This window comes from Pan paniscus, chromosome 18 (assembly GCF_029289425.2).
Source record: "Pan paniscus chromosome 18, NHGRI_mPanPan1-v2.0_pri, whole genome shotgun sequence".
In the NCBI taxonomy this organism is placed as follows: Eukaryota; Metazoa; Chordata; class Mammalia; order Primates; family Hominidae; genus Pan; species Pan paniscus.
In genome coordinates, this window is record NC_073267.2 from 94,196,367 (window position 1) to 94,218,431 (window position 22,065).

At 50.0% G+C, this 22,065-nt stretch overlaps 1 protein-coding gene and 1 long non-coding RNA gene across 10 annotated transcripts in view; one reads left to right on the forward strand and one right to left on the reverse strand.

Annotated features, from left to right (window-relative positions):
- The window catches only part of ATP2C2 (ATPase secretory pathway Ca2+ transporting 2), a 100,707-nt gene extending 81,255 nt beyond the window's left edge, over positions 1-19,452 (forward strand). For 2 of the 8 annotated variants that reach the window (XM_034940837.3, XM_063597792.1), the window contains exons 17-27: positions 18-174; positions 3,403-3,573; positions 4,620-4,717; positions 4,803-4,853; positions 6,277-6,443; positions 7,820-7,888; positions 7,970-8,086; positions 9,364-9,511; positions 10,423-10,521; positions 10,697-10,838; positions 12,293-19,452. In XM_034940837.3, coding sequence (XP_034796728.3) covers positions 18-174; positions 3,403-3,573; positions 4,620-4,717; positions 4,803-4,853; positions 6,277-6,443; positions 7,820-7,888; positions 7,970-8,086; positions 9,364-9,511; positions 10,423-10,521; positions 10,697-10,838; positions 12,293-12,411 — 1,338 coding nt within the window. In that variant the 3' untranslated portion in view covers positions 12,412-19,452. Of the gene's footprint in view, positions 1-17; positions 175-3,402; positions 3,574-4,619; positions 4,718-4,802; positions 4,854-6,276; positions 6,444-7,819; positions 7,889-7,969; positions 8,087-8,205; positions 8,293-9,363; positions 9,512-10,422; positions 10,522-10,696; positions 10,839-12,292 lie in introns of all 8 variants that reach the window. The other 6 variants (XM_063597795.1, XM_055100523.2, XM_034940838.3 and 3 more) reach the window with 5 other exon arrangements.
- LOC134729318 (uncharacterized) lies at positions 7,240-12,663 on the reverse strand. Of its 2 annotated transcripts, none has more exons than XR_010110312.1 (2): positions 10,416-12,663; positions 7,240-9,603 (listed from the first exon to the last, which is right to left on the reverse strand). It is a non-coding gene; the product is annotated as an uncharacterized LOC134729318 (long non-coding RNA). The 2 variants fall into 2 exon arrangements; XR_010110313.1 differs by having other exon boundaries at positions 10,404-12,663.
- Positions 19,453-22,065: the final 2,613 nt, after the last annotated feature.

The window sequence follows — 22,065 nt, forward strand, 5'->3', positions numbered from 1 at the left end:
CCTTTGTCTTTTCTAAGGATCAGGAAGACATTTACTTCATGAAAGGGGCCTTGGAAGAGGTGATCCGCTACTGCACCATGTACAACAACGGGGGCATCCCCCTGCCGCTGACGCCCCAGCAGAGGTCATTCTGCCTGCAGGAAGAGAAGAGGATGGGGTCGCTCGGTCTGCGGGGTCAGTGCCTGTGGTCCCGGCCCAGAGCTTTAAGCTTGCATGTAACATTGACTTTTAAGTGCATTCAAGCAGGGTCCCTAGTCAAGGAGGTCACCCGTCCCAAGGAGTCAGGCAGCATGCTGACTGCAATAATGTGTGCTTGGAACCTGATGGTCACATGAAAGGCAGAGAGGTCCCCACCTCATCCCAGTTCCTTAGTGACTCCCATTAATCCAGAGAAGAGGGTACCCTCCCTTACTGAGTTTCCTAAGGCAGGTGAATGGGCTGCACCCCAAACATTGATTTTCCCAATAGGTCTTTTTGCTCATTGCCTCTTGTCAGGAAAACCCGAAGTTCTTTTCAGTCAAGGAACATATTTTTTCCCTTAGCCATTTTCAATTTTCTGCAGCAGAGCCAGTGCCATCCCTGATGGGCTGAACATTAAATCTCACATTTCCCTTGGTGTCATTTGTCACCCTGGCCAGTTACAGAGGAAGCGTTTAGAAGTGCTCCTGAGCACTGGTATTCCCTTGGGGGAAAGTGAGAGGCTTTGGGTTGGCCTTACTGGCTCAGGAGCCTTGGTTTTCCCCTTCGGGGAACAGAGTTTGTAGGTTGCTGGCAAGCTTGCTCAGAGGTGTACGGGGCGAGACCCTTGCGGCTTTCTGGGGCACAGTGAAGCCAGCGCCGAGCACGTGTCCCCTCTTCCCGAGTGAGGGGAGCGTTCCCCAAAGCATTGGCACTTTGCCCCCCAAATGGTTTGTGTAGCGCTGGGTCTACAATAGGCTTACAGGTAAATACTGTGCCTCAGTTTCCCCATATGCATAAGGAAGGCACGAGAGCAGTGACTTCATTGATTGTTGTGAGGATTGGAAGAGACGGTGAATCCCATCTTAGCTTGCCCTGGGCCTTGACTCTGTTTCGGTGGCAGAGAAGCCACGCCCAGCTTCTGCGAGCCAGGTGATCTGAGAGGGGGTGGTATAAGAAGGTCCTTTTCACCTCGCTGACACCAGCGACGGGGCTGTGGCGTCCCTCCTGCACAGTGGAGAGATTGGGAGACAGTCTGGCCCGTGGGTGGCAGCTGCTTTCGTCATGGTTGATACGACCAAGCCATTCAGTAGCTCCCTGTTCTTGTCACATCACGCCTCTGCTGACGAAACGGCTCACTTAAGAGTGGACACGTTAGTAAGTAAACATCCCACGTGGCACTGGCCTCTACATCTGCTCCTGGCACTTGGGCCCCACCTGTGTGCTGGGCACCAGGTTAAGTGCCTGTGTGAGGCCACGCCCTGAATCCCCACTGGGCAGAGGAGCCGGCCCAGGTGACACAGCCCTGCCTAGTGCAGCCAGCGCCTTCACCCGGATGTCTGCTGCGGAGCGTGATGACGCGTTCCAGGGACTTGCTCCAGGCCTTGCGAGAGAGCGTAATGAGAACGGGTCAGTGGCGGAGGAGCAGTGAGACCTTTTCCTGTCTTCCCCCAGTCCACACGCAGGTCCTTTTTTGTTTACAAATGGACTTGTCTTCCACCTGTGGCTGGGAAAACTACAACCTGGGAACTGGCCTTAGAGAAGGCCCGTGCGTTTTTCCAACTTGTGTTTAGTCTGGGATGTTATTCCTCAGCAGGTGACCGTGAACTGATGCCTGCTGCCTGGCAGGCCTGGGATAGTGCCCGAGTGACTTAGAGAGGCCCCCAACCTGCTAGATCCCCTGGAGTGGCTTGGGCTTTGTGACCCCCCACCCCACATGCATCCAGGGGAAGATGACAAACCCCACGGAGAGGGAAGGAGAGTTGGGGTGAGGGGAGCACGGAGGCAGGAGTATCCTCTTGGGATAGAGCGCTACTAGGTGGCCACTAGAAGCAGGGGATGCTCCTGGTTTGGCAAAGCCCAGGTTCAGGGAGGGGAGGGGACCATTGGAAAAGGGGAGGAAGGGCGCCAGCATCATTGGCGCAGTGTCATGACTGTGTAGGAGGCATGCCAGCCCCATCTTTGGTGTCAGTGAGGGGGCAAGGATGTTCTTACCCCACCCCCTCTCAGATCACCCAGGGGCAGGAGCTGGCCCTGGCTTCTGTGCCACCGAAACAGAGTCAAGGCCCAGGGCAAGTTCACAGCAAGAGTCCCCTCAGCTGGGTTGCTCCCCTGTCAATTTTTCTTAACCTCTGTACTGCGGCCCCAAGACTGCTGGAGATGACAAGATGAGTTAGCACAGAGCAAATGAGGGCAAGAACTGTTAGAAATGTCCCATCCTGCTCCACCTCACATGTCCCATTCTGGGCCAGCTCACAGGTTTCTGCGGCCACTTTTGTTGGGAAGTGGGGTGGGTCTTATACCATGAGTGGTGTATTAGTCTATTTTCATGCTACTGATAAAGACAGACCTGAGACTAGGTAATTTACAAAGAAAAAGAGGTTGAATGGACTCAGTTCCACGTGGCTGGGGAGGCCTTGCAATCATGGCAGAAGGTGAAAGGCACGTCTTACATGGCAGCCGGCAAGAGAGAATGAGAGCCAAGCCAAAGGGGAAACCCCTCATAAAACCATCAGCTCTCGTAAGATGTATTCACTACCACAGAGCATTGTGGGGAAAACCACCCCATGATTCAATTATCTCCCACTGGGTCCCTCCCACAACACGTGGGAATTATGGGAGCTACAGTTCAAGATGAGATTTGGGTGGGGACACAGCCAAAGCATATCAAGCAGACAGCAGTGGTATTTTCTGCTATGCAGCTGTTTCTGGCTTCCTTCTCCATCTGTTGTGCACCTGTGCAGGCCTGAGAGCCGCTGGAGGCATCTCTGCCCTCCCTTTCAGGCTAGGGACTTGTTGCCTGAGCCCTCTGCAGACCGAGGAGGATCTGGGCCATGGTGGGGGCTGGCTAACAAAGGGCTGCGCACGTTGCCTCACACCTGTAATCCCAGCACTTTGGGAGGCTGAGGTGGGCAGATCACCTGAGGTCAGGAGTTTGAGACCAGCCTGGCCAACATGGTGAAATCCTGTCTCTACTAAAAATACAAAAATTAGCTGGGCCTGGAGGCGCATGCCTGTAATCCCAGCTACTCAAGAGGCTGAGGCAGGAGAACGGTTTGAACCCAGGAGGCAGAGGCTGCAGTGAGCCAACATTACACCACTGCACTCCAACCTGGGCAATAAGAACAAAACTCTCTTAAAAAACAACAACAACAACAACAAACAACAAAAAACGATGGCCCCTAAGCCCCCGGTGACCCCTCCTTACTCCCCCTCTCTCCTCAGTGCTGGCCCTGGCTTCTGGGCCCGAGCTGGGGCGGCTGATGTTTCTAGGTCTTGTGGGCATCATCGACCCCCCGAGAGCTGGCGTGAAGGAAGCAGTCCAGGTTCTCTCCGAGTCTGGTGTGTCTGTGAAGATGATAACGGGAGATGCCCTGGAGACGGCCTTGGCCATAGGTAACTGGGACAGGGTCGGGGGTGAGGACGAAAGGACCCATCCATCCTTTACGATGGGGGGCTGCTACCAAAGGGAAGCCTCAGCAAACTCGGTCAGGAGTGCTCACGCCTAGCCCTACGGGCTTAGAAAAGACACTGAGTATTCGTGTGCCAGCATTCCAGTTTCTGAGGTGTTCTCGTTTCTGAAATGTTGGCAGGTTCTGCAAAAGGGAAGTCCTCATGGATACTGAGGACCTACTGTGTGTCAGGGGCTTTTCATCCGCCGTCTTCACAGGCAGCATCATGGCCATGTACAGTTTCAGTCTGCCTTCTGCCTCTAGCTGTGTACCCTTGGCAAACCATTGAACCACTCTGACCCTCAGTCTCTTCATCAGTAGAGGGCTAGCAGCCCTTCTCCTCTAGTTCCTTTTTTTTTTTTTTTTTTTGAGATGGAGTCTTGTTCTGTTGCCTGGGCTGGAGTGCAGTGGTGCAATCTTGGCTCACTGCAACCTCCACCTCCTGGGTTCAAGCAATTCTCCTGCCTCAGCCTCCTGAGTAGCTGGAACTACAGGCACCCACCACCACGCCCAGCTAATTTTTTGTATTTTAGTAGAGACGGGGTTTCACTGTGTTGCCCAGGCTGGTCTTGAACTCCTGAACTCAGGGAATCTGCCCACCTCGGCCTCACAAAGTGCTGGGATTACAGGCATGAGCCACTGCGCCCAGCCCCTCTAGTTACTATTATATGGGTGGTCTCAGCCTGGTGCTGGGAAAAGGTTCACGGGCTTTGGAATCAGAGCCGTGTCAGGTTCCAGTGTTACTCCTTACCAGCTGTGTGTCCTCGGCAAAGTCACTTCTGTTTCCCCATCTTTAAAGTGGGGATAATGAGGCGTTTGGTGTAAGTTAATCCTGTGGATAGAACCGAGGCCGTGCAGCATGGTAGGTCCTCAGTAAACCGTCTCCAGCATGGTTTTATTCTTGGTGTTCCCCATGGCCGAGGTAGGGCCGGGAGTGAGGGGTGGGGACGGGGGCCTCAGAGCAGGCCCTCAGAACAGGTTCTTCTGAAGGAAGAAACATCGGCCTGTGCAACGGGAAGCTGCAAGCCATGTCCGGGGAGGAGGTGGACGGCGTGGAGAAGGGCGAGCTGGCCGACCGCGTGGGGAAGGTGGGTCCCCGGAGGCTTGGCTGGCGGTGGGGCTGGGTCACAGCTTTGAAATCTGATTCTTCGTCTTCCCCGTCTCCGTGTCCAGGTGTCCGTGTTCTTCAGGACCAGCCCAAAGCACAAGCTCAAAATCATCAAGGTTCGCTGGGCAAGGCGGGCACAGGCTGCGCTGCTGGGGCCAGGCCAGAGACACTGTGGCTCAAGGAGCTCATGCGTCCGTCGGGTGACAGTGCAGGGCCCGACCGTGGCTTCCTTCTCTAGGTCCAGGGCAGCTGCCCCGGGAGTTACCTTTTCATAGCCAGGGGGAGGGGAGGAGGATGAGCAGGGGCGCGTGGGCTCTGAAGTTGCCAGCAACACTTGCGCTCACAGCCCGTTGGCCAGAACACAGTCACGGGCCCAGGTTTAGCTGCAGGGGATGCTGGGAAGTGTCATCTGTAGCTGGGCGGACACGAGCCCCACCAAACCTGGGGATAATTTTAAAGAAGATGGGAGAACTGGGGGACCTTTGCTACATACACTGAAAACTGGGAGCAGTAATTGGATAGCGTAGAGGGAAAAACTAAAACAGAAGCTATCTTTTTTTTTTGTGGGGGTGGGGTTGTAGGTACGGAGTCTCGCTCTGTCACCTAGGCTGCAGTGCAGTGGCACAATCTCGGCTTACTTCAACCTCTGCCTCCCAGGGTCAAGCGATTCTCCTGCCTCAGTCTCCCCAAGTAGCTGGGATTGCGGTGTGCACCAGCACACCCGGCTAATGTTTGTATTTTTAGTACAGACAGGGTTTCGCCATGTTGGCCAGGCTGGTCTCAAACTCCTGACCTCAGGTGATCCGCCTATCTTCGCCTCCCAAAGTGCTGGGTGCTTTTTGGCTTTATTCCTGTTATTCAACTCCGTGCCTCCGTTTCCTCATCTGTAAAATGGGGGAACTATTAATGCCGTCAGCTGATTCACAGGGTTGGTAGAGAATTAAACAAAGCCAGGCCCATGAATCTCTTGGCACACAGCAGGAGCCCAATAAAGAGCTGATGTGATTTTTCTGACTCTGAATACCAAAAAAAGGTAGAAAATGTGCTTGGTTTTCTCGCCTGTGCTCTGAAAGTTTGCTCTTGAGCTCTTTTAGGAGACGGGCTTTCTTCTTTCATGTTATTTTTAGCTCTACAGAGTAAATCCCTATGTGAGTTACTCCTCAAAGAAGGTAGTAATACTTACCGGGTACCCCATGGTTTCCAGGGCCGCACTGTTGATTACTGTTTATTACTGGGACTGGATAACCTTTATGAGCCTTTACTGACCGTGCTGGGCACCGTCACATCCGTCATCTCAGTTTGGGCCTCACAACAGCCCTGGGAAGAAGAAACTGTTGCTCATACCTTGCAGATGGGGAAACTGAGGTCGAGAGGGTCAAGGGCTCGCCCAATTCCCACAGCTAATGTGGGTGAAGCTGGGATTCGAATTCCGGGTGCCCTCCAGACAGAGGTGTCTGTGGCTGGCCACAGGGTGTGCATGGCCGGGCACTGGGAGGTGGTCCTCAGGCTGCAGTCCTTCATTGCCTGCTCTTTCCAAAGGCTCTGCAGGAGTCAGGGGCGATCGTGGCCATGACTGGGGATGGGGTGAACGACGCAGTGGCCCTGAAGTCTGCAGACATTGGGATCGCCATGGGGCAGACAGGGACGGACGTCAGCAAAGAGGCCGCCAACATGATCCTGGTGGATGATGACTTCTCAGCCATCATGTAAGCTGCCCTTCTGGTTGTTTTTCAGTTGCAAAAATGCCTGGGGTCACCAGCTTCTCCCTGGAACCTGCTACTGTGGAGATGGGGGGGGGGTCTCACGGAGTCCCCAGGGAGAGCTGAATCTCGGGGCTCGTCAGTGTGGCAGGTGCCCCCAACCCCAAGTACCAACAGCCTCTCATAGCAGGGTCATGGGGTCCATGATGCCTGGGGCTAGTCACATGCTGCCCCCAGGGGAATGTTACGGACATGAAGCAGAGATGGGATTTGCTGCCTGTGGGTGCATTTCATATGGTACTGGCAATGCCCGCCTGGCTCAGGCTGGTGGGCAGCAGCTGAATCTGTAAGGAAAACCTGTGGCCAAATACGTGCTCACACTTGAGTGTGGGGTGAGAAAGGATTAAAATGAACATCTTCAGTTTGAGGCCCGCATGTTGATATATACATCTCAGGCACCGCAAAGAGACCTGGGCAGAAACACCCCCATCGCTGACCACGGAGGTGCTCTCTAGGTTCTGGGGGTTGCACAAAACTATTTGTTCTGTTTCACTTTTCTGTATTTTTTTCTTAATACATTTACCTTCCTAATTTTAATTAGTTCTGAGACTCTCCTCATAAGCTAATCGCAGTAGTTAGTTGGGGGTGAGGGAAAACTTTTTAAGCCTGATACAAAAGATCCAAATAAACAAATATTGAGGCTAGGTGGATCGTGCACTTTACAAAGGTGTCTCCACAATTGATTCGCCATAGGAAGCCTTAACACACTTAGGAAAAAAAAAAAGTCATAATATCAGCTCTATAGTTCTTTTGCAAAATATTTTAGTAAAATCTGGCGGTGGGGGCACCCACGGTGCATAGATTGTTTTTCTACATTAGTGACCCCAGGTCAAGGTTTAAAAGGGCTTCCGCGAAGAGCCCTTCTAAAGACAGAAGCAGGCGATGTCCTTCAGCCTCCCCATCCCTCCCTCCTTACCGTCCTCCGGACCTCATTTTTAGGCCGAACTGGTTTTGCTGTGTCTCTCTCTCCTCTTTGGTAAATCGCGGAGATGCACGGCGCACTTCGGGAGTCTGGGCAGGGATGGGGCCCCCTGGGCTCGGCCAGAGAGTAATTCATGGTCTAATTGGAGGCATCAGGTGTACCCTTGGCACAGAAGGGCGAACATGGCTCAAGGATCACTTCCCAGTGGCCAAGGGGCACCTGTTAGAACACCACCGTCTCCTACAAATGTGTCCCCAAGAATGCCAGCAAGGGGAACCAGCAGGGGCCCAAGTATAACATCAATCTGGGCGAGTCACCACTGCCCCTTGCAGCAACCGATGCACTGGTCGAGCCCTCCCGCAGGCCCGCTCCGTGAGTAAATGGCTCTCTTCTCTTGCAGGAATGCAGTGGAGGAAGGCAAGGGGATTTTTTACAACATCAAAAACTTTGTCCGATTCCAGCTGAGCACGTAAGTAGAGGCCGGCATTCCGAGTGTCATTAAGCACCACGACTGGCAGGCGGCCACTGACTGGCTGCGTGTGCCCCGCAGGAGCATCTCTGCCCTGAGTCTCATCACTCTGTCCACCGTGTTCAACCTGCCCAGCCCCCTCAACGCCATGCAGATCCTATGGATCAACATCATCATGGATGGGCCACCGGCGCAGAGGTGAGGCCGGGCCGGCTGGGAGCCCTGTGTCTCTTTACCCACCTGCGGGGCTTCCTCCAGGGGCTGCTGGCTGTGCCCCAAGGCTATAGGGATGAACAAATACAGCCACTTTCCATCAGGAGTTCCCAGAAAACTGAAATGTGTTGCACTGGAGTGAGACTGGGAGTAGAAGGCAGAGGAGAAAGTACCTGGGCCGGCAGAGCTGGGCGAGGATGGAACTTTCTGCTCCCTCTGCCTGGATGCTCTCTCTGGGCAACCTGCATGGCTCATTCTCATGCTTCATTCCAGTCACCAGTCACTGCCTTCAGGAAGTCTTCCCTGATTGCACTCCCACTCAATCCCCTCACCCTGCTGTATTTTTCCCTAGAGAGGAAGATACACACAGACACACTTTTCCTTATGGATCTGATTGTGATCTGTCTCCCCTTTAGAACATCAGTTTCATGAAGGCGGAGTTTGTGTTTCATCCCTGATGTCTAGAGATAAAGGGCTTACCACTCAGTAGGTGCTCAGGAGTCCACCCGCTCTGCGACTTAATATCCCCTTCACCACAACAAGCTGGCCAAGTGGTATGGGGGAAGGAATGCGCTTTGGAGTCAGGGGACCCATCTGGCCATGTGTGCGTAACTGTATGAGCACAGAGCCAATGCTTCTGCTGGAGCTCAGTGCTGCTGTTATCACCAGTGACAGCTGCCAAGGGAAAGAAAGAGAGTCCTCATTTGTGTCCCCAAAGCCAAGTGTGAGGGTTACCTCTCCTGCCAGCTCTCCCTGGGAGCAGAAGTGGGACCAGGAAGCTGGCCTCAGCTGTGTCTGAGCGGCAGGGCCTCACCCGGCCACTCCCACAGTACCGCCCGCTGCTGGTCTAGCCTCAACCCTGCTGTGTGGAGTTGGCTGGAGGCTGGTCTCTCTCAGCCGATGAGGGGCTCTGCGGAGGGCGGAGCCTGGAGCCTGTTTCTCCAGGTGCAATGTTGGTGGGGGGTCCCCTTGGGGTGATGGAGATCATCTGGGTGTATGGAACTGTGTGTGGTTGGCCTTACTGGGTGGTCTTCCTTCACTGTCTGCGGGACAGATGGAGGGGCACAGCTGCCCATGGACCCAGGCTCTGGGGCTTCTGGAAGGTGCCGAGGAGGGCAGGTGCGATGCCTGGGGGCGTTCAGCAAATGCCTGGCCTTGCCCCCTGTGCCAACTTGGCCTGGGAGGCTCAGGCACAGCTGTTTCAAGGGTCCTTTATTTCATTCCTGGTTCATTTCAAAGTGTCTGTGTCTTGTTTGGAGCAGCTTGGGGGTAGAGCCCGTTGACAAAGACGCCTTCAGGCAGCCACCACGGAGTGTGCGGGACACCATCCTCAGCAGAGCCCTCATCCTGAAGATCCTCATGTCCGCGGCCATCATCATCAGTGGGACCCTGTTTATCTTCTGGAAGGAGGTGAGTGAGGGCCACCCCAGCCTGTTCTCCAAGCCCTGGTGCAGCGCAGACGCTGGGGACTGCAGTCCCTGCCCTCCTGCCACAGCTCACATCTGGGAGAGGCAAACATGTACACACACCGGACAATGTGATGCCATCAGAGGGGTGGGGTGCATGAGGCAAAGGGACTGGGTGACCCCTGAAAGAAGGGAGGTCGCCAGGTGTGTGCCTGGGAACTGCAGAGGCCAGCGGGGTGGAGATGACTTTGCCGAGATAGGAGTTGAAATGTACATGAGGACAGGCTGCCCCCGTTCCCTTGTCACCAGGAAACAATGTGAAATCTGCTACAGATCCTCCTGTGTTACACTCTAGAGGTGACTGTTTGCTTTGGATCTACGCCTGGGTCACCCTTTCATGGCCTGCAGGTTCAGGGAGCTCTGAGCCAGGACGGGCAACGATCTAGGTGGGAAATGAGGCAGGTGACCCATGTGACCACAGCGCAGACTGCCCATGTGCAGGAAGCGGTAGGGGACCCTGGCCGGGTACCCTGCCTCCATTTTCCCTCCAGCTCTCCCTCTACTACTGAAGGCCGTCCTTCAGCCTTCCTTGTAGGAAATGACATTCACTCTGGGTTTAACTGGAGTGGCATCACCTCCCTGGGAGACAGTTACTTCCTGGAGGAGGTGGTGTTTCCTCCACCCATAGGTGCCCTGCCCCCATCCTCATGGTGGCAGCAAACCAGCATGTGCTGGGGAGACCCTGGGGTAGCAGCCACTGACCTCACACCTGGAGGAAGCTGTGTGACCGATTCATGAGCTTGTAAGTGGCCCCCAGCCATGCCCCAGGAGCAGTGAGGCAGGCCTGTGCCCTTTGGTTCAGGATGGAGGATGGCTCTTCCCGCCTAACCTCTCACCTTTGTGCTCACCTTCCAGATGCCTGAAGACAGAGCAAGCACTCCCCGCACCACGACGATGACGTTCACTTGTTTTGTGTTTTTCGATCTCTTCAACGCCTTGACCTGCCGCTCTCAGGTGAGACCCGGGCTGACCCTCCTCGCTGCAGAGCTGCTGTGTGTTCTCGACAGCAGCGCCCCGGCCCTGCCCACAGCATTGAGTGGCTCTGGCTCAGCGTGGGCAGACAGAGCTCCCCTGCCTGTACCTGGGGTGTGGACAGCACACAATCCCCCGTGTGACCCTCTCCCCACAGACCAAGCTGATATTTGAGATCGGCTTTCTCAGGAACCACATGTTCCTCTACTCCGTCCTGGGGTCCATCCTGGGGCAGCTGGCGGTCATTTACATCCCCCCGCTGCAGAGGGTCTTCCAGACGGAGAACCTGGGAGCGCTTGGTGAGTGGCGGGGATGGGAACGACAGGTGACCTCGACCAGGGCCATGGGGGGCTGCAGCTGCCGGGTGGGGAGCTGCAGCCCAGGAGGGGTCAGTGCGGGAAAGCGGAGCTCACCAGGGGCCAGCTCTGTCTTCAGGGCCCTTCTGTCCTCACAGGAAGGGACTCTAACGTGGGTGATGTGAGGGATGCACAGAAACCCCTAGGAAGAGGCCTGTCACTCAAGAGTAGTAGGGTCTGGGGCCCAAGGGGCACCGGCATCCCAGGCGTCGGGCTGGAGGCTCAGAGCATGTGCAGGGAGGAAGGAGGGAGCAAGGCCTGGACTGAGCCTGGGATGTACCCCAGCTGGGGAGCCTGGACTCGACCCTGGGGCCAGTAGTGTGACTTAGAGATCTGGTCACCTGAAGACAGGGAGCTGGGCTGTCTTCCAGTTTTGGCTGAAAGGGACATGATTCAGTCACCGCGGTTTTCCAAAGGCACACGCCCTGGTGTGGAGCCCAGGGGACTCCCCGACACTGTCAGCCAAGCAAGTGTGGCACCTTTCTCTGAAGCTGCAGTTATGGCAGGCACGGGGCGAGGGGAGGGAGCCAGGGTAAGTCATCGACCCCACCCTTTTCCCCAGGGTGCTGAGAGCCACCCCCACCCTGGAATAGAGGACGAGGGAGGCCAGTGAGGCAGCCCCCACGGGCCCACCGCCTCCCCGCCGGCAGGGCCCGGAGTGGGTCATGGCTCAGATCTGGAGGGTCATGGGATTATGCAGCAGACCTGACGCTGCAGTGAAAACCGTCCTATGACCTCCAGGCAAGACTGGGATGGTCACCTCTGCCTTGTCCTCCAAAAAGCAGTGTCAGTGTGGGTCACCAGTGAATGCCCTGTAGGAACAGAAAACAGGACCCCCCCAAAACACTGCTCACTGGCTGTTTCCACCCGCCGGGAAGGAAGTCGGCTTCCCACGGCTGAAGGGGTTGTGCTTGGGCAGCCTGTACATCAGGAATCATCAACAGGGAGCCAGGGATGGTTCCTCAAAACAGCATGTGACAGGAGCAGAGGGAGACGCTGGGAATTCATCCCAGGGAACATGTTGGGGTGCACAGGACAGGGAGCCCAGACTGGTCACTCAAGACATTTGCAAGCAGCAGGGCACTGGGACAGCTGCTGTCGGGAAAGGAAACTCATTCTCCTTCCAGCCCGAGTCCATAACATGCTCCCAGCTGCCTGCCAGACCCACCCTGTGCTCTGGAGCTGCCTGGTGTTTGCCTGGAACGACAGGCAGGCCCTTCTGGAACTGCAGCATTTTGGATCCTGGGTTAGGAAGATCTCCCTGCCTTCAGGGGAATGAAAAGGGCTGGTCCTCCGCACCTCTCACTTTATCAGGAGGACTGGCAGGGAAGGCGCTTCCTGCCGGCGCAACAGAGCTGCAGCCCGTCCTGAATCTTTTCTGTTTTCTCCTTTGGCAGATTTGCTGTTTTTAACTGGATTGGCCTCATCCGTCTTCATTTTGTCAGAGCTCCTCAAACTATGTGAAAAATACTGTTGCAGCCCCAAGAGAGTCCAGATGCACCCTGAAGATGTGTAGTGGACCTCACTCCGCGGCACCTTCCCTAATCATCTTGATCTGGTTGTGACTGTGGCCCCTGCCATGTCTCCTCTTCAGGGGAGACTTTGAGGAGGCCGCAGCCTTCCGTCACCGGATCAGTTTTTCCTCTTCGGAAAGCTGCAGGAACCTCGCGGGCTCCAGGGACCCAGGCCCACATCCATCCAGCGTTCCCGCTGGCTGTGGGACAGACAGGGAGGGGCCTGTACAGAAACATCACACTATTTATTAAATCACAATGATTTTTATTAACCATGTCTAACTACGTATCTGTGCCACAGCTTGCAGTGAGGCAGGCCACTCGTGGCAGATACAAGGGGCTCCTGAGAGGCAGTGGGTAGGATGGTCACACTCTGCCCATTGCCCTCCTGGAGGCCCCATTTCCTCATCATAAAATGAGGGATTTTTAAATAAAGTGCTATGCCGGGGGATAATTATTTTGATGTGTTTACCTAGGGTTTTTCATACAAGGGACCAGGTTGGAAACCCACAGCCATGTGTTAATGGCCACGTGGGGTGAGCAGCAATCCATCATGAATGGCCTACAGGAAGGCCTAGGCTTTTGGAGATAAAGAGTAGGGCTGGGCATGGTGGCTCACGCCTGTAATCCCAGAACTTTGCAAGGCCAAGGCAGGCACATCACTTGAGGCCAGCCTGGCCAACACAGCAAAACCCTGTCTGTCTCTACTAAAAGTTTAAAAAAAAAAAAAACCAGTTGCCAGGCGTGATGATGCACACCTGTTAATCCCAGCTACTCGGGAGGCTGAGGCAGGAGAATGGCTCGAGTCCAGGAGGCGGAGATTGTACCACTGCACTGCAGCATGGGCAACAAAGGAAGATTCTCTCTCAAAAAGTGGCCCTTCTCTCCGGAACCAGGAACTGTAGTATCTCCTGCTGCCTGCAGACAAGCTTGATTTCCCACTGCCCCAAAGACTTCCAAAAACCGATCTGCTCTTCCACATGACAGATGGCAGAGGAGAGAGGTCTCCATGCTGTTCTTCTGCCTGAAGCCACGCCAGAACCACCAAAGAGAACCAGAAGGGGAACTCCGTCCCCATCTCTCAGGAAATAAGGCCAGAGCTAGAACCCCCCAGTTACTAGTCAGGCCTCACTAGAGAAACAGAACCAACAGGATGGAGGGAGATGCAGAGATTTGTTTTAAGGAACTGGCTCATAGGATTTTGGGGGCTGGCAAGTCTAACATCTTGAGGGCAGGCCAGCATCCTGGAGACCCAGGGAAGAGCTGGGGATGCAGGCTGGAGGCAGAATTTCCTCCTCCTCAAGGGAGTTCAGCCTTTTCCTCTTATAGTCCTCACCTGATTGGATGAGGCCCACTCACGTTATGAAGGATAGTCTGTTTTACTTCAAGTCTACGGACTTACATGTTAGTTACACAGCGCCATCTAGACCAGTGTTTGACAAAAATCAACTTGGCCTGGCCAAGTTGTCAGATAAAAGTAAGTAACCATTGCACCCAGCCACGGTAGCTATGAAAAGGGCTACCAGGGGTGGTAACAGCTGGGTCAGACGAAGATAAGGAAGGTCAGAGTGGACCCCTGCCAGGGTTCTAGGCAGAGTCCAAAGTCCTCCATAGTAGGATTCACAGCCTGGGAAGAAGCCCCTCTCCGGCCCAACCTGTGACACCAGGGCCACAGGAGGAGATGCAGAGATGGGCCATTCCTAGTGAGACACAGACACAGGGCTGGCTGGAGAGGAAACCTTTTGAGCTGTGGGGCTGTCTTCCCAGAAGCTGCCAACCCCTGGAACCACTAAGAGGTCAAGGCTGAATTGTGCCACTTCCACAGTCTGCTAAGGAGTGCCTCCCCCTGAGTCAGGGACAATTCCTGCTCTACTTTTCAGGATCCTTGGGCACACTGCTGGCCAGAGACATTACTTAATTTTAAATGGGAAGTAAATCAAAATACCAGGGTCGATTGATATTTGCAATAACAACAAAAATTACTCTGAACTCTTGCTTATGTAAACTTTAGGGATAAAACTGTAGTAAGACACAAAATGCTAACAATAAAATATAAATTAGACTACATTAAAACTAAGACCTTCTTTTCATTAAGGACACAGTAGACTTGAACACCACCATTAAGCAACTTAGCTTGATTTACACTTGTAGAACACCCCATTCACGAGTAGCATAGAAACAGTCACCAAAATAAGAGCAGAAATCAAACGAAAAAGCAAAAATAGAGGAAAATCAATCAAAACCTAGTTCTTCGAAAAGATCAATAAAACTATCAGTCTTGCAATAAGCTTATCAAAGAAAAAAGGGAAGAGAAATGACCAATGTCAGGAATGAAAAAGTATATCACCACAAACCCTTCAAGATATTCCAACAATAATAATAAATAATACTATGTACATCTTTATGTACCTAAATTCAATCAATTGGATGAAATAAACCAATTCCTTGAAAACCAAAAACTACCAAAACTCACTGAAGATGAAATAGATAAGCTGAAGTTGAAACCCTTCCAAAAAAGGCAGTTTCTGAAGCCAGATGATTTCACTGGTGAATTTTACTAAACTTGTAAAGAAATGGCAATTCGATACACTGAATTCCAAAAATAAAAGGGGACCGAGCCCTTCTCATTTTATAAGGTCAACAATCACTCTGATACCAAAACTAGAGAAAAATACTAGAGACCAACATCCCTTATGAATATATGCACGAAAATCCTCAACAAAATATGAGTAAATCAGATCTAGCCAGGTACGAAGAATATAAGACACCAGGACGAAGTGGGGTTAATTGAGGAATGGAATTCAAGCATTCCAAAGTTCAACATTCAAAAACCAATATAACTCACTATATTAATAGTGTGAAGAAGGAAAAACACATGGTTATATCAATTAATGCAGAAAAGGCATTTGATAAAATTCAATCTCCATTTGTAATAAAAACTCTCAAACTAGGAATTGAAGGAAACTTCTTCAACCTGATAAAGAACATCTACAAAAAACCTATAGCTAACATCATACTTAATGATGAAAAACTGAATTCTTTCCCCACAGGATAATTCTTTCCCCACATCTACAAAAAACCTATAGCTAACATCATACTTAATGATGAAAAACTGAATTCTTTCCCCACAGGATAAGGTCCAAGGGTGACCAACTTCACCACTCCTATTCAGCATAGTATTAGAAGTCCTAGCCAGTGTAATATGGCAAGAAAAGTTAAAAGGCATTAGAAAAGAGCCTGGAAAGGAGAAAATCACAGATAACATAATTGTCCACACAGAAAATCCCAACAAATCTTTTTAAAAAAGAAAAACCCTCCTAGAATTAACGAGTTTAGTAAAGCCACAAGATACAAGGTTAACACACAAAAAGCAGTCGTATTTCTATACATTAGCAATGAACAACTGGAAACTGAAATTTAAAATTGAATACTATTTGTCTGTCTCAAAAAAAAAGTATCAATTCTCCCCAGATTGTTGTATTAGGTTTAACACAATTACCATAAAAATCCCAGGTTTTTTTTTTTTTTTTTTTTAAGACACAGATAAACTTGTTCTAACAAGCTTGGTATGATATTGTTATCAGCAGACCTATTTCAATTTCACTGGTTTTTACATAGTATCTGATGTTAGGCAAACCTGAGTTTAAGGGCACAGTGCTCCAGGTGGCTGGCCAAGTCTGCCCAGGCCTTCTGATACTGACTGCAGGTCCAAGAGTTTCCCACAACCACCTTCAGGTTGGATGATTCGTTGATGAGGCACACAGAGCTCACTGACACCTGTCATGCTCACAGCCATGTCTATTACCAGGAAAAGATGCAGATTAGAACAGCCCCAGGGCTGCAACTGCAGAGACTGGTCACCCTCTCCCTCTGAGCTCAACAGTTTCTGAGTCCTGAGTCTTTCTAGCAAATCACTGGGTCTGAGAGTGGTTTCCTGCCCCCCACAACACAAGTTCTATGAAACTGTATGACACACATCAATTCAGGTAACCACTGCTACAATGAGGAGGCAAAACTTCCATCGCCCCTGAAAAACTCCTCCTTACTTTTTATAGTAACACCCTCCTAATCCCAGCAACCTCTAATCCCTTCTTCATCACCATAATGTTGTTCCTTCAATACTGTTACATAAATGGAATCATGGTATAGAACCTTTTAAGACTGGCTTTTGTCACTAAGCATAATACCTGTAAGGTCCCTTCAAGTTGTTTTATGTGTGTTCTTTTTCATGGCTGACTAGTATTCCACTGCATGGATGTACCACAATTTCTTTATCCACTCACTCATGGAGTGACAGAAACTCCTGTACAATTTTTGGAAGTCTATATGAATCTAAAATTATTTCAAAGTGTATAAGAAGATAAGATATACTCATAGGGCAAAAATACACCAGGTAAAGACAAACAACACACAAGACCAAGGTGACACAGTCTAATCAGACAAGATTAAAAGAAAGGCTAAAAGCATTAAAGGAGACCAAGAAGGAAATTTAACAAGATATAATCACCACTGAAAAATCCATAGGCCAGACTACGTACCAACACAACATTCAAATTTAAAGAGGAAACAGTATGGGAAATTCAGGCAAAGGATACAGAAAATTCATTATATTAACTTACCACATGAAAGGACACAAAACCTCAGTGATTCCAAAGAGTAGATCTAATATAGATGACTTCTTGGTCGGGCATGGTGGCTCAGACCTGTAATCCCAGAACTTTGGGAGGCCGAGGCGGTTGGATCACTTGAGGTAAGGAGTTTGAGACCAGCCTGGGCAACATAGCGAAACCCCATCTCTACTAAAAATACAAAAATTAGCTGGGCATGGTGGTGGCCGCCTGTAATCCCAGGCTACTCGGGAGGCTGAGGCAGGAGAATCACTTGAACCTGGGAGGCAGAGGTAGCAGTGAGCTGAGATCACACCACGGCACTCCAGCCTGGGCAATGAAGTGAGGCTCTGTCTTAAAAAAATAATAATACAGATGACATCTCTAATCACTATGCAATCTAATTTAAAGACGAGTGACAGGACTAGGGGAAATTCTCTAGCATACCAAAATTTAAAAACTCTTGGGTACAAGAGAAAATCAAAATGAAGGCCACAGAAAATCTAGAAGCTTATGATCAACACACACCTATCTATACAATACTGCAAAATAACTCAGGGCCCAAGAAAAAAGTAATAGCTTTATGTATTCATCTACTTCCATTATTTTTTATTTAGTAAAATAACTCAAAAAACTGAAAAAAAAAATACTGAAGAAAAGCAGGAATAATATAAAAGCAAAATTAGTAACTGAATCCAATCTAGGAAAATGAAAACACAAGAAAAGGAAAAAAAACATAACTACAAAAGAGTTTCAATACTTTGGGGTCAATATTACATAAAGTAATTTGAAGACTTCCAGCAGAGATTTAAAACAATCCAATGGTAAAAGAAATGAATAAGGTTGTCAAGAGTTAATCCCATCCTCACCTACATCGTCAGAAGCAGGAATGCAGACCTGCAATTTGCATTTTAAGAAGCTCTCGAGGCAAATCTGATGCATGCTCAAGCGGGGAGAACTACTGGATAGAAGAGTTCAGTAAGAGGCCTGGAACGGTGGTTCATGCCTGGAATCCCAGCACTTTGGGAGGCTGTGGTGGGTGGACTGCTTGAGCTCAGGAGTTTGAGACCAACCTGGGCAACATGGCGAAACCACCTCTACAAAAAACACGAAATTTAGCTGGGAGTGGTCGTGTGCATCTGTAGTCCCAGTTACTCAGGAGGCTGAGGTGGGAGGATTGCTTGACTCTGGAGGCAGAGGTTGAAATGAGTTGAGGTCATGTCACTGCATTCCAGCCTGGATAATAGAGCAAGACCCTGTCTCAAAAAAAAAAAAAAAAAAAAAAAAAAAAACCGGCACGGTGTCTCAGGCCTGTAATCCTGGCACTTTGGGAGGTTGAGGTGGGTAGATCACAAGGTCAGGAGATTGAGACCATCCTGGCCAACATGGTGAAACCTCATGTCTACTAAAATACAAAACATCAGCCAGGCATGGTGGTTGCACACCTGTAGTCCCAGCCACTCGGAAGGCTGAGGCAGGAGAATTGCTTGAACCCAGGACGCAGAGATTGCAGTGAGCCAAGATCACGCCACTGCACTCCAGCCTGGATGACAGAGCAAGATTCCATATCAAAAAAAAACAAACAAAAAAAGAATTCAGTAAGGTAACTGGGAATAAAAACTACAAAAATCAAGAGCTTCCTATGTTAAAACAACCATCACTTAGGAAAAAATGTCCACTGACAGTCCCAGAAATGACAATAAAAATTTACCTAAGAAGCTCGATGTCCCTGTTCTTGGATAGAAGCATCAACGTTAGCCAAATGTCAGCATTAAATATACATTAACATAGGCAGAACCATTTGGAAAGTACTATCCTATTTTTTAGAAGTGGTCACAGTGCAAAGGTCGGAGAAAATAAGCAGCCAAGCATTTGCCGAAAAATTCCAAAAAACAGTAGTAAGAGAAAAACGGCTCTTACATATTTTTATCACCAAATTCCAGCAATTAAAACATGAGAGAGACCTCAATTCATACAGAAACTCAGCTGATGAGAAAGTATCATTAGAAGTCAATGGGAAAAAGACAAACCACTTAACATACAAGGTAATGGGACTTTATTTTGGGCTAAGATAGGACTATATGTTTAAATGCCTTTTGAAGGCCAGGCACGGTGGCTCATGCCTGTAATCCCAGCACTTTGGGAGGCTAAAATGGGAGGATCACCTGAGGTCAGGAGTTCGAGACCAGCCTGGCCAACATGGTGAAACCCCATCTCTACTAAAAATACAAAAATTAGCCAGGTGTGATGGCAAGCACCTGTAATCCCAGCTACTCGGGAGGCTGAGGCAGGCTAATGTCTTGAACCTAGGAGGCGGAGGTTGCAGTGAGCTGAGATCGCACCACTGCACTCCAGCCTGGGTGACAGAGTGAGACTCCATCTCAAAAAGTAAATAAATTATATATATATATATATATATATACACACACACACACACACACACATGCATACACACACACATATATAATTTATACACACACATAAAAATATATATATATACACACACACACATATATATAAAAGCCTTTTGAATAGATAAAAGATTTAAGAGGTAAAAACAGAAACCACAGTAGAAGAAAATGATATTTTTAATACTCAGAGTAGAGACAGACTGCCTAAACAAACGGCAAATCCAAAGACCCTTAAGCAGAAATGCTGGGAAATATGACAGAAACTGTAAAATTTATGGGCAGAAAAACGCCACAAACGAAGTCAAATAAACTGTAAAAAACATTGACCATACATGGGAAATGCTACTTCATTCATAAAAAGCACTGTTGGCCGGGTGTGGTGGCTTGCACCTGTAATCCCAGCACTTTCGGAGGCTGAGGCAGGAGGATCCCTTGAGTTCAGGAATTCAAGACCAGCTTGGGCAACATATTGAGACCTCATTTCTATTTTATTTTTTAAAAGCACTGTTACAAATCAATAAGAAAAAGACCCACACCCTAGAAAACCAAGAAAAAGATATGATACAGAAAGCTTTTGAAAAATGAGGCTGTTCACTGTCACTTGTTAGAAAAATTTAAACAGTACAGTTTTGAGCAAGACACCACATGGGAGCCCAGCCCACAAGAAACTGCACACCAGCCTGGGGCTCAGCAGCACCAGGGCAGAGGCACAGCAAAGTGCGGGCTGCCACTGCCAAGGTGCAAGTGGGGTGCGTGTTCCCACTCACTGGCATGGGCTGCTGCCACTGAAAGCAGCCTCACCCTCCCCAGTGGCAAGGTCACAGCACAACTGCTGTTACCTCCCACCCAAGCATTCCACCGGAGGCCTGGGGACTGCCCCCTCCCCACCTACCACAGAAAATGCCTGCGTATGCCATGGAGGGACCTCAGACAAGCCTGCTCAGCCTGGCTTTGCCGCACATGCTGATATGGCTTGGCTGTGACCCCACCCAAATCTCATCTTGTACTTCCCATAATCTCCACGTGTCGTGGGAGGGAGCCGGGTGGGGGAGGTAATTGAATCATGGGGGTGGTTACCTCCTTGCTGTTTTCATGATAGTCAGTTCTCACACGATCTGATGGTTTTATAAGGGGCTTTGCTCCTGCTTTGCTCTGCACTTCTCCTTCCTGCCATCATGTGAAGAAGGACATGTTTGCTTCCCCTTCCGCCATGATTGTAAGTTTCCTGAGGCCTCCCCAGCCATGCTGAACTGTGAGTCAATTAAACTTCTTTCCTTTAGAAATTATCCAGGCTAAGATATGTCTTTATTAGCAGCATATGAGAACGGACTAATACACACACCCTATGCTGGAACACACAGTCTAGATGACTGGGGACGGCCCAGCCGAGGCCACCACTATTGGTACCTGAGCACTCCTCTCAGACTGCTGAGGTTGGGTTCACCCACCCTGCCACTGCCTGCACTAGCTGGCATCTACCTGCACGTGCCACCTGTGGGCCTGGAGACTGGCCCACCCAGCTCATCACAGCCACCACCACTACCAGGTACACTACTAGGGACCCAGAGGGTTACCCTGCCATTGCCACTGCCACTACCATCTCCTATGCCACATTGGCTGCCCAGGGGCCCAAGAGCCCAGCCACCTGGCCCACTGCTGCCATTTAGCATCCAAGCAAGCTATCCTCAACAAAACACTAGCAAACTGAATCCAACAGCACATCAAAAAAAAAAAAAAGGAAAGAAAAAAAGAAAAAAGGCCGGGTGTGGTAGCTCATGCCTGTAATCCCAGCACTTTGGGAGGTCAAGGCGGGTGGATCACTTGAAGCCTGGAGTTCGAGACCAGCCTGGCCAACATGGTGAAACCCTGTCTCTAGTGAAAATACAAATATTAGCCAGGTGTGGTGGTGGGTGCCTGTAATCCCCACTACTTGGGAGGCTGAGGCAGGAGAATTGCTTGAACATAGGGGGCAGAGGTTGCAGTGAGTCGAGATTGTGCCACTGCACTCCACCCTGAGCGACAAAGCAATATTCCATCTCAAAAAGCAAAACAAAACAAAAATAATACACCACAATAAAGTGAGATTTATCACAGTTATGCAAGGATGGTTCAACATACAGAAATCAATAAATGTGATACATCACATTAATAGAATGAAGGACAAAAACCATATGATCAGATATAAGCAATTAGTAAACTGATGCAGAAAAAGCATTTGATAAAATACGACATTCCTTCCTGAAAAAAAACTGTCAACAAACCAGACAGAAGGGACATACCTCAACATAATCAAGACCATATATGACAAACCCACAGCTGACATCATCCTGAATGGGGAAAAGCTGAAAGCCTTTCCTCTAAGAACTGGAACAAGACAAGGATGCCCACTCTTACCACTCCTATGCAACACAGTATTGGAAGTCCTGGCCAGAGCAATCAGGCAAGAGAAAGAAATAAAAAGCAACCCAACTGGCAAAGAGGAACTCAAATTGTCCCTTTTTGCTGATGATATGATCCTATATCTAGAAAGACTCCATCAAAAAACTATTCGATCTCATAAATTCAGTAAAGTTACAGGATACAAAATCAACATACAGAAATCAGTAGTGTTTCTACATACAGATAATGGAATATCTGA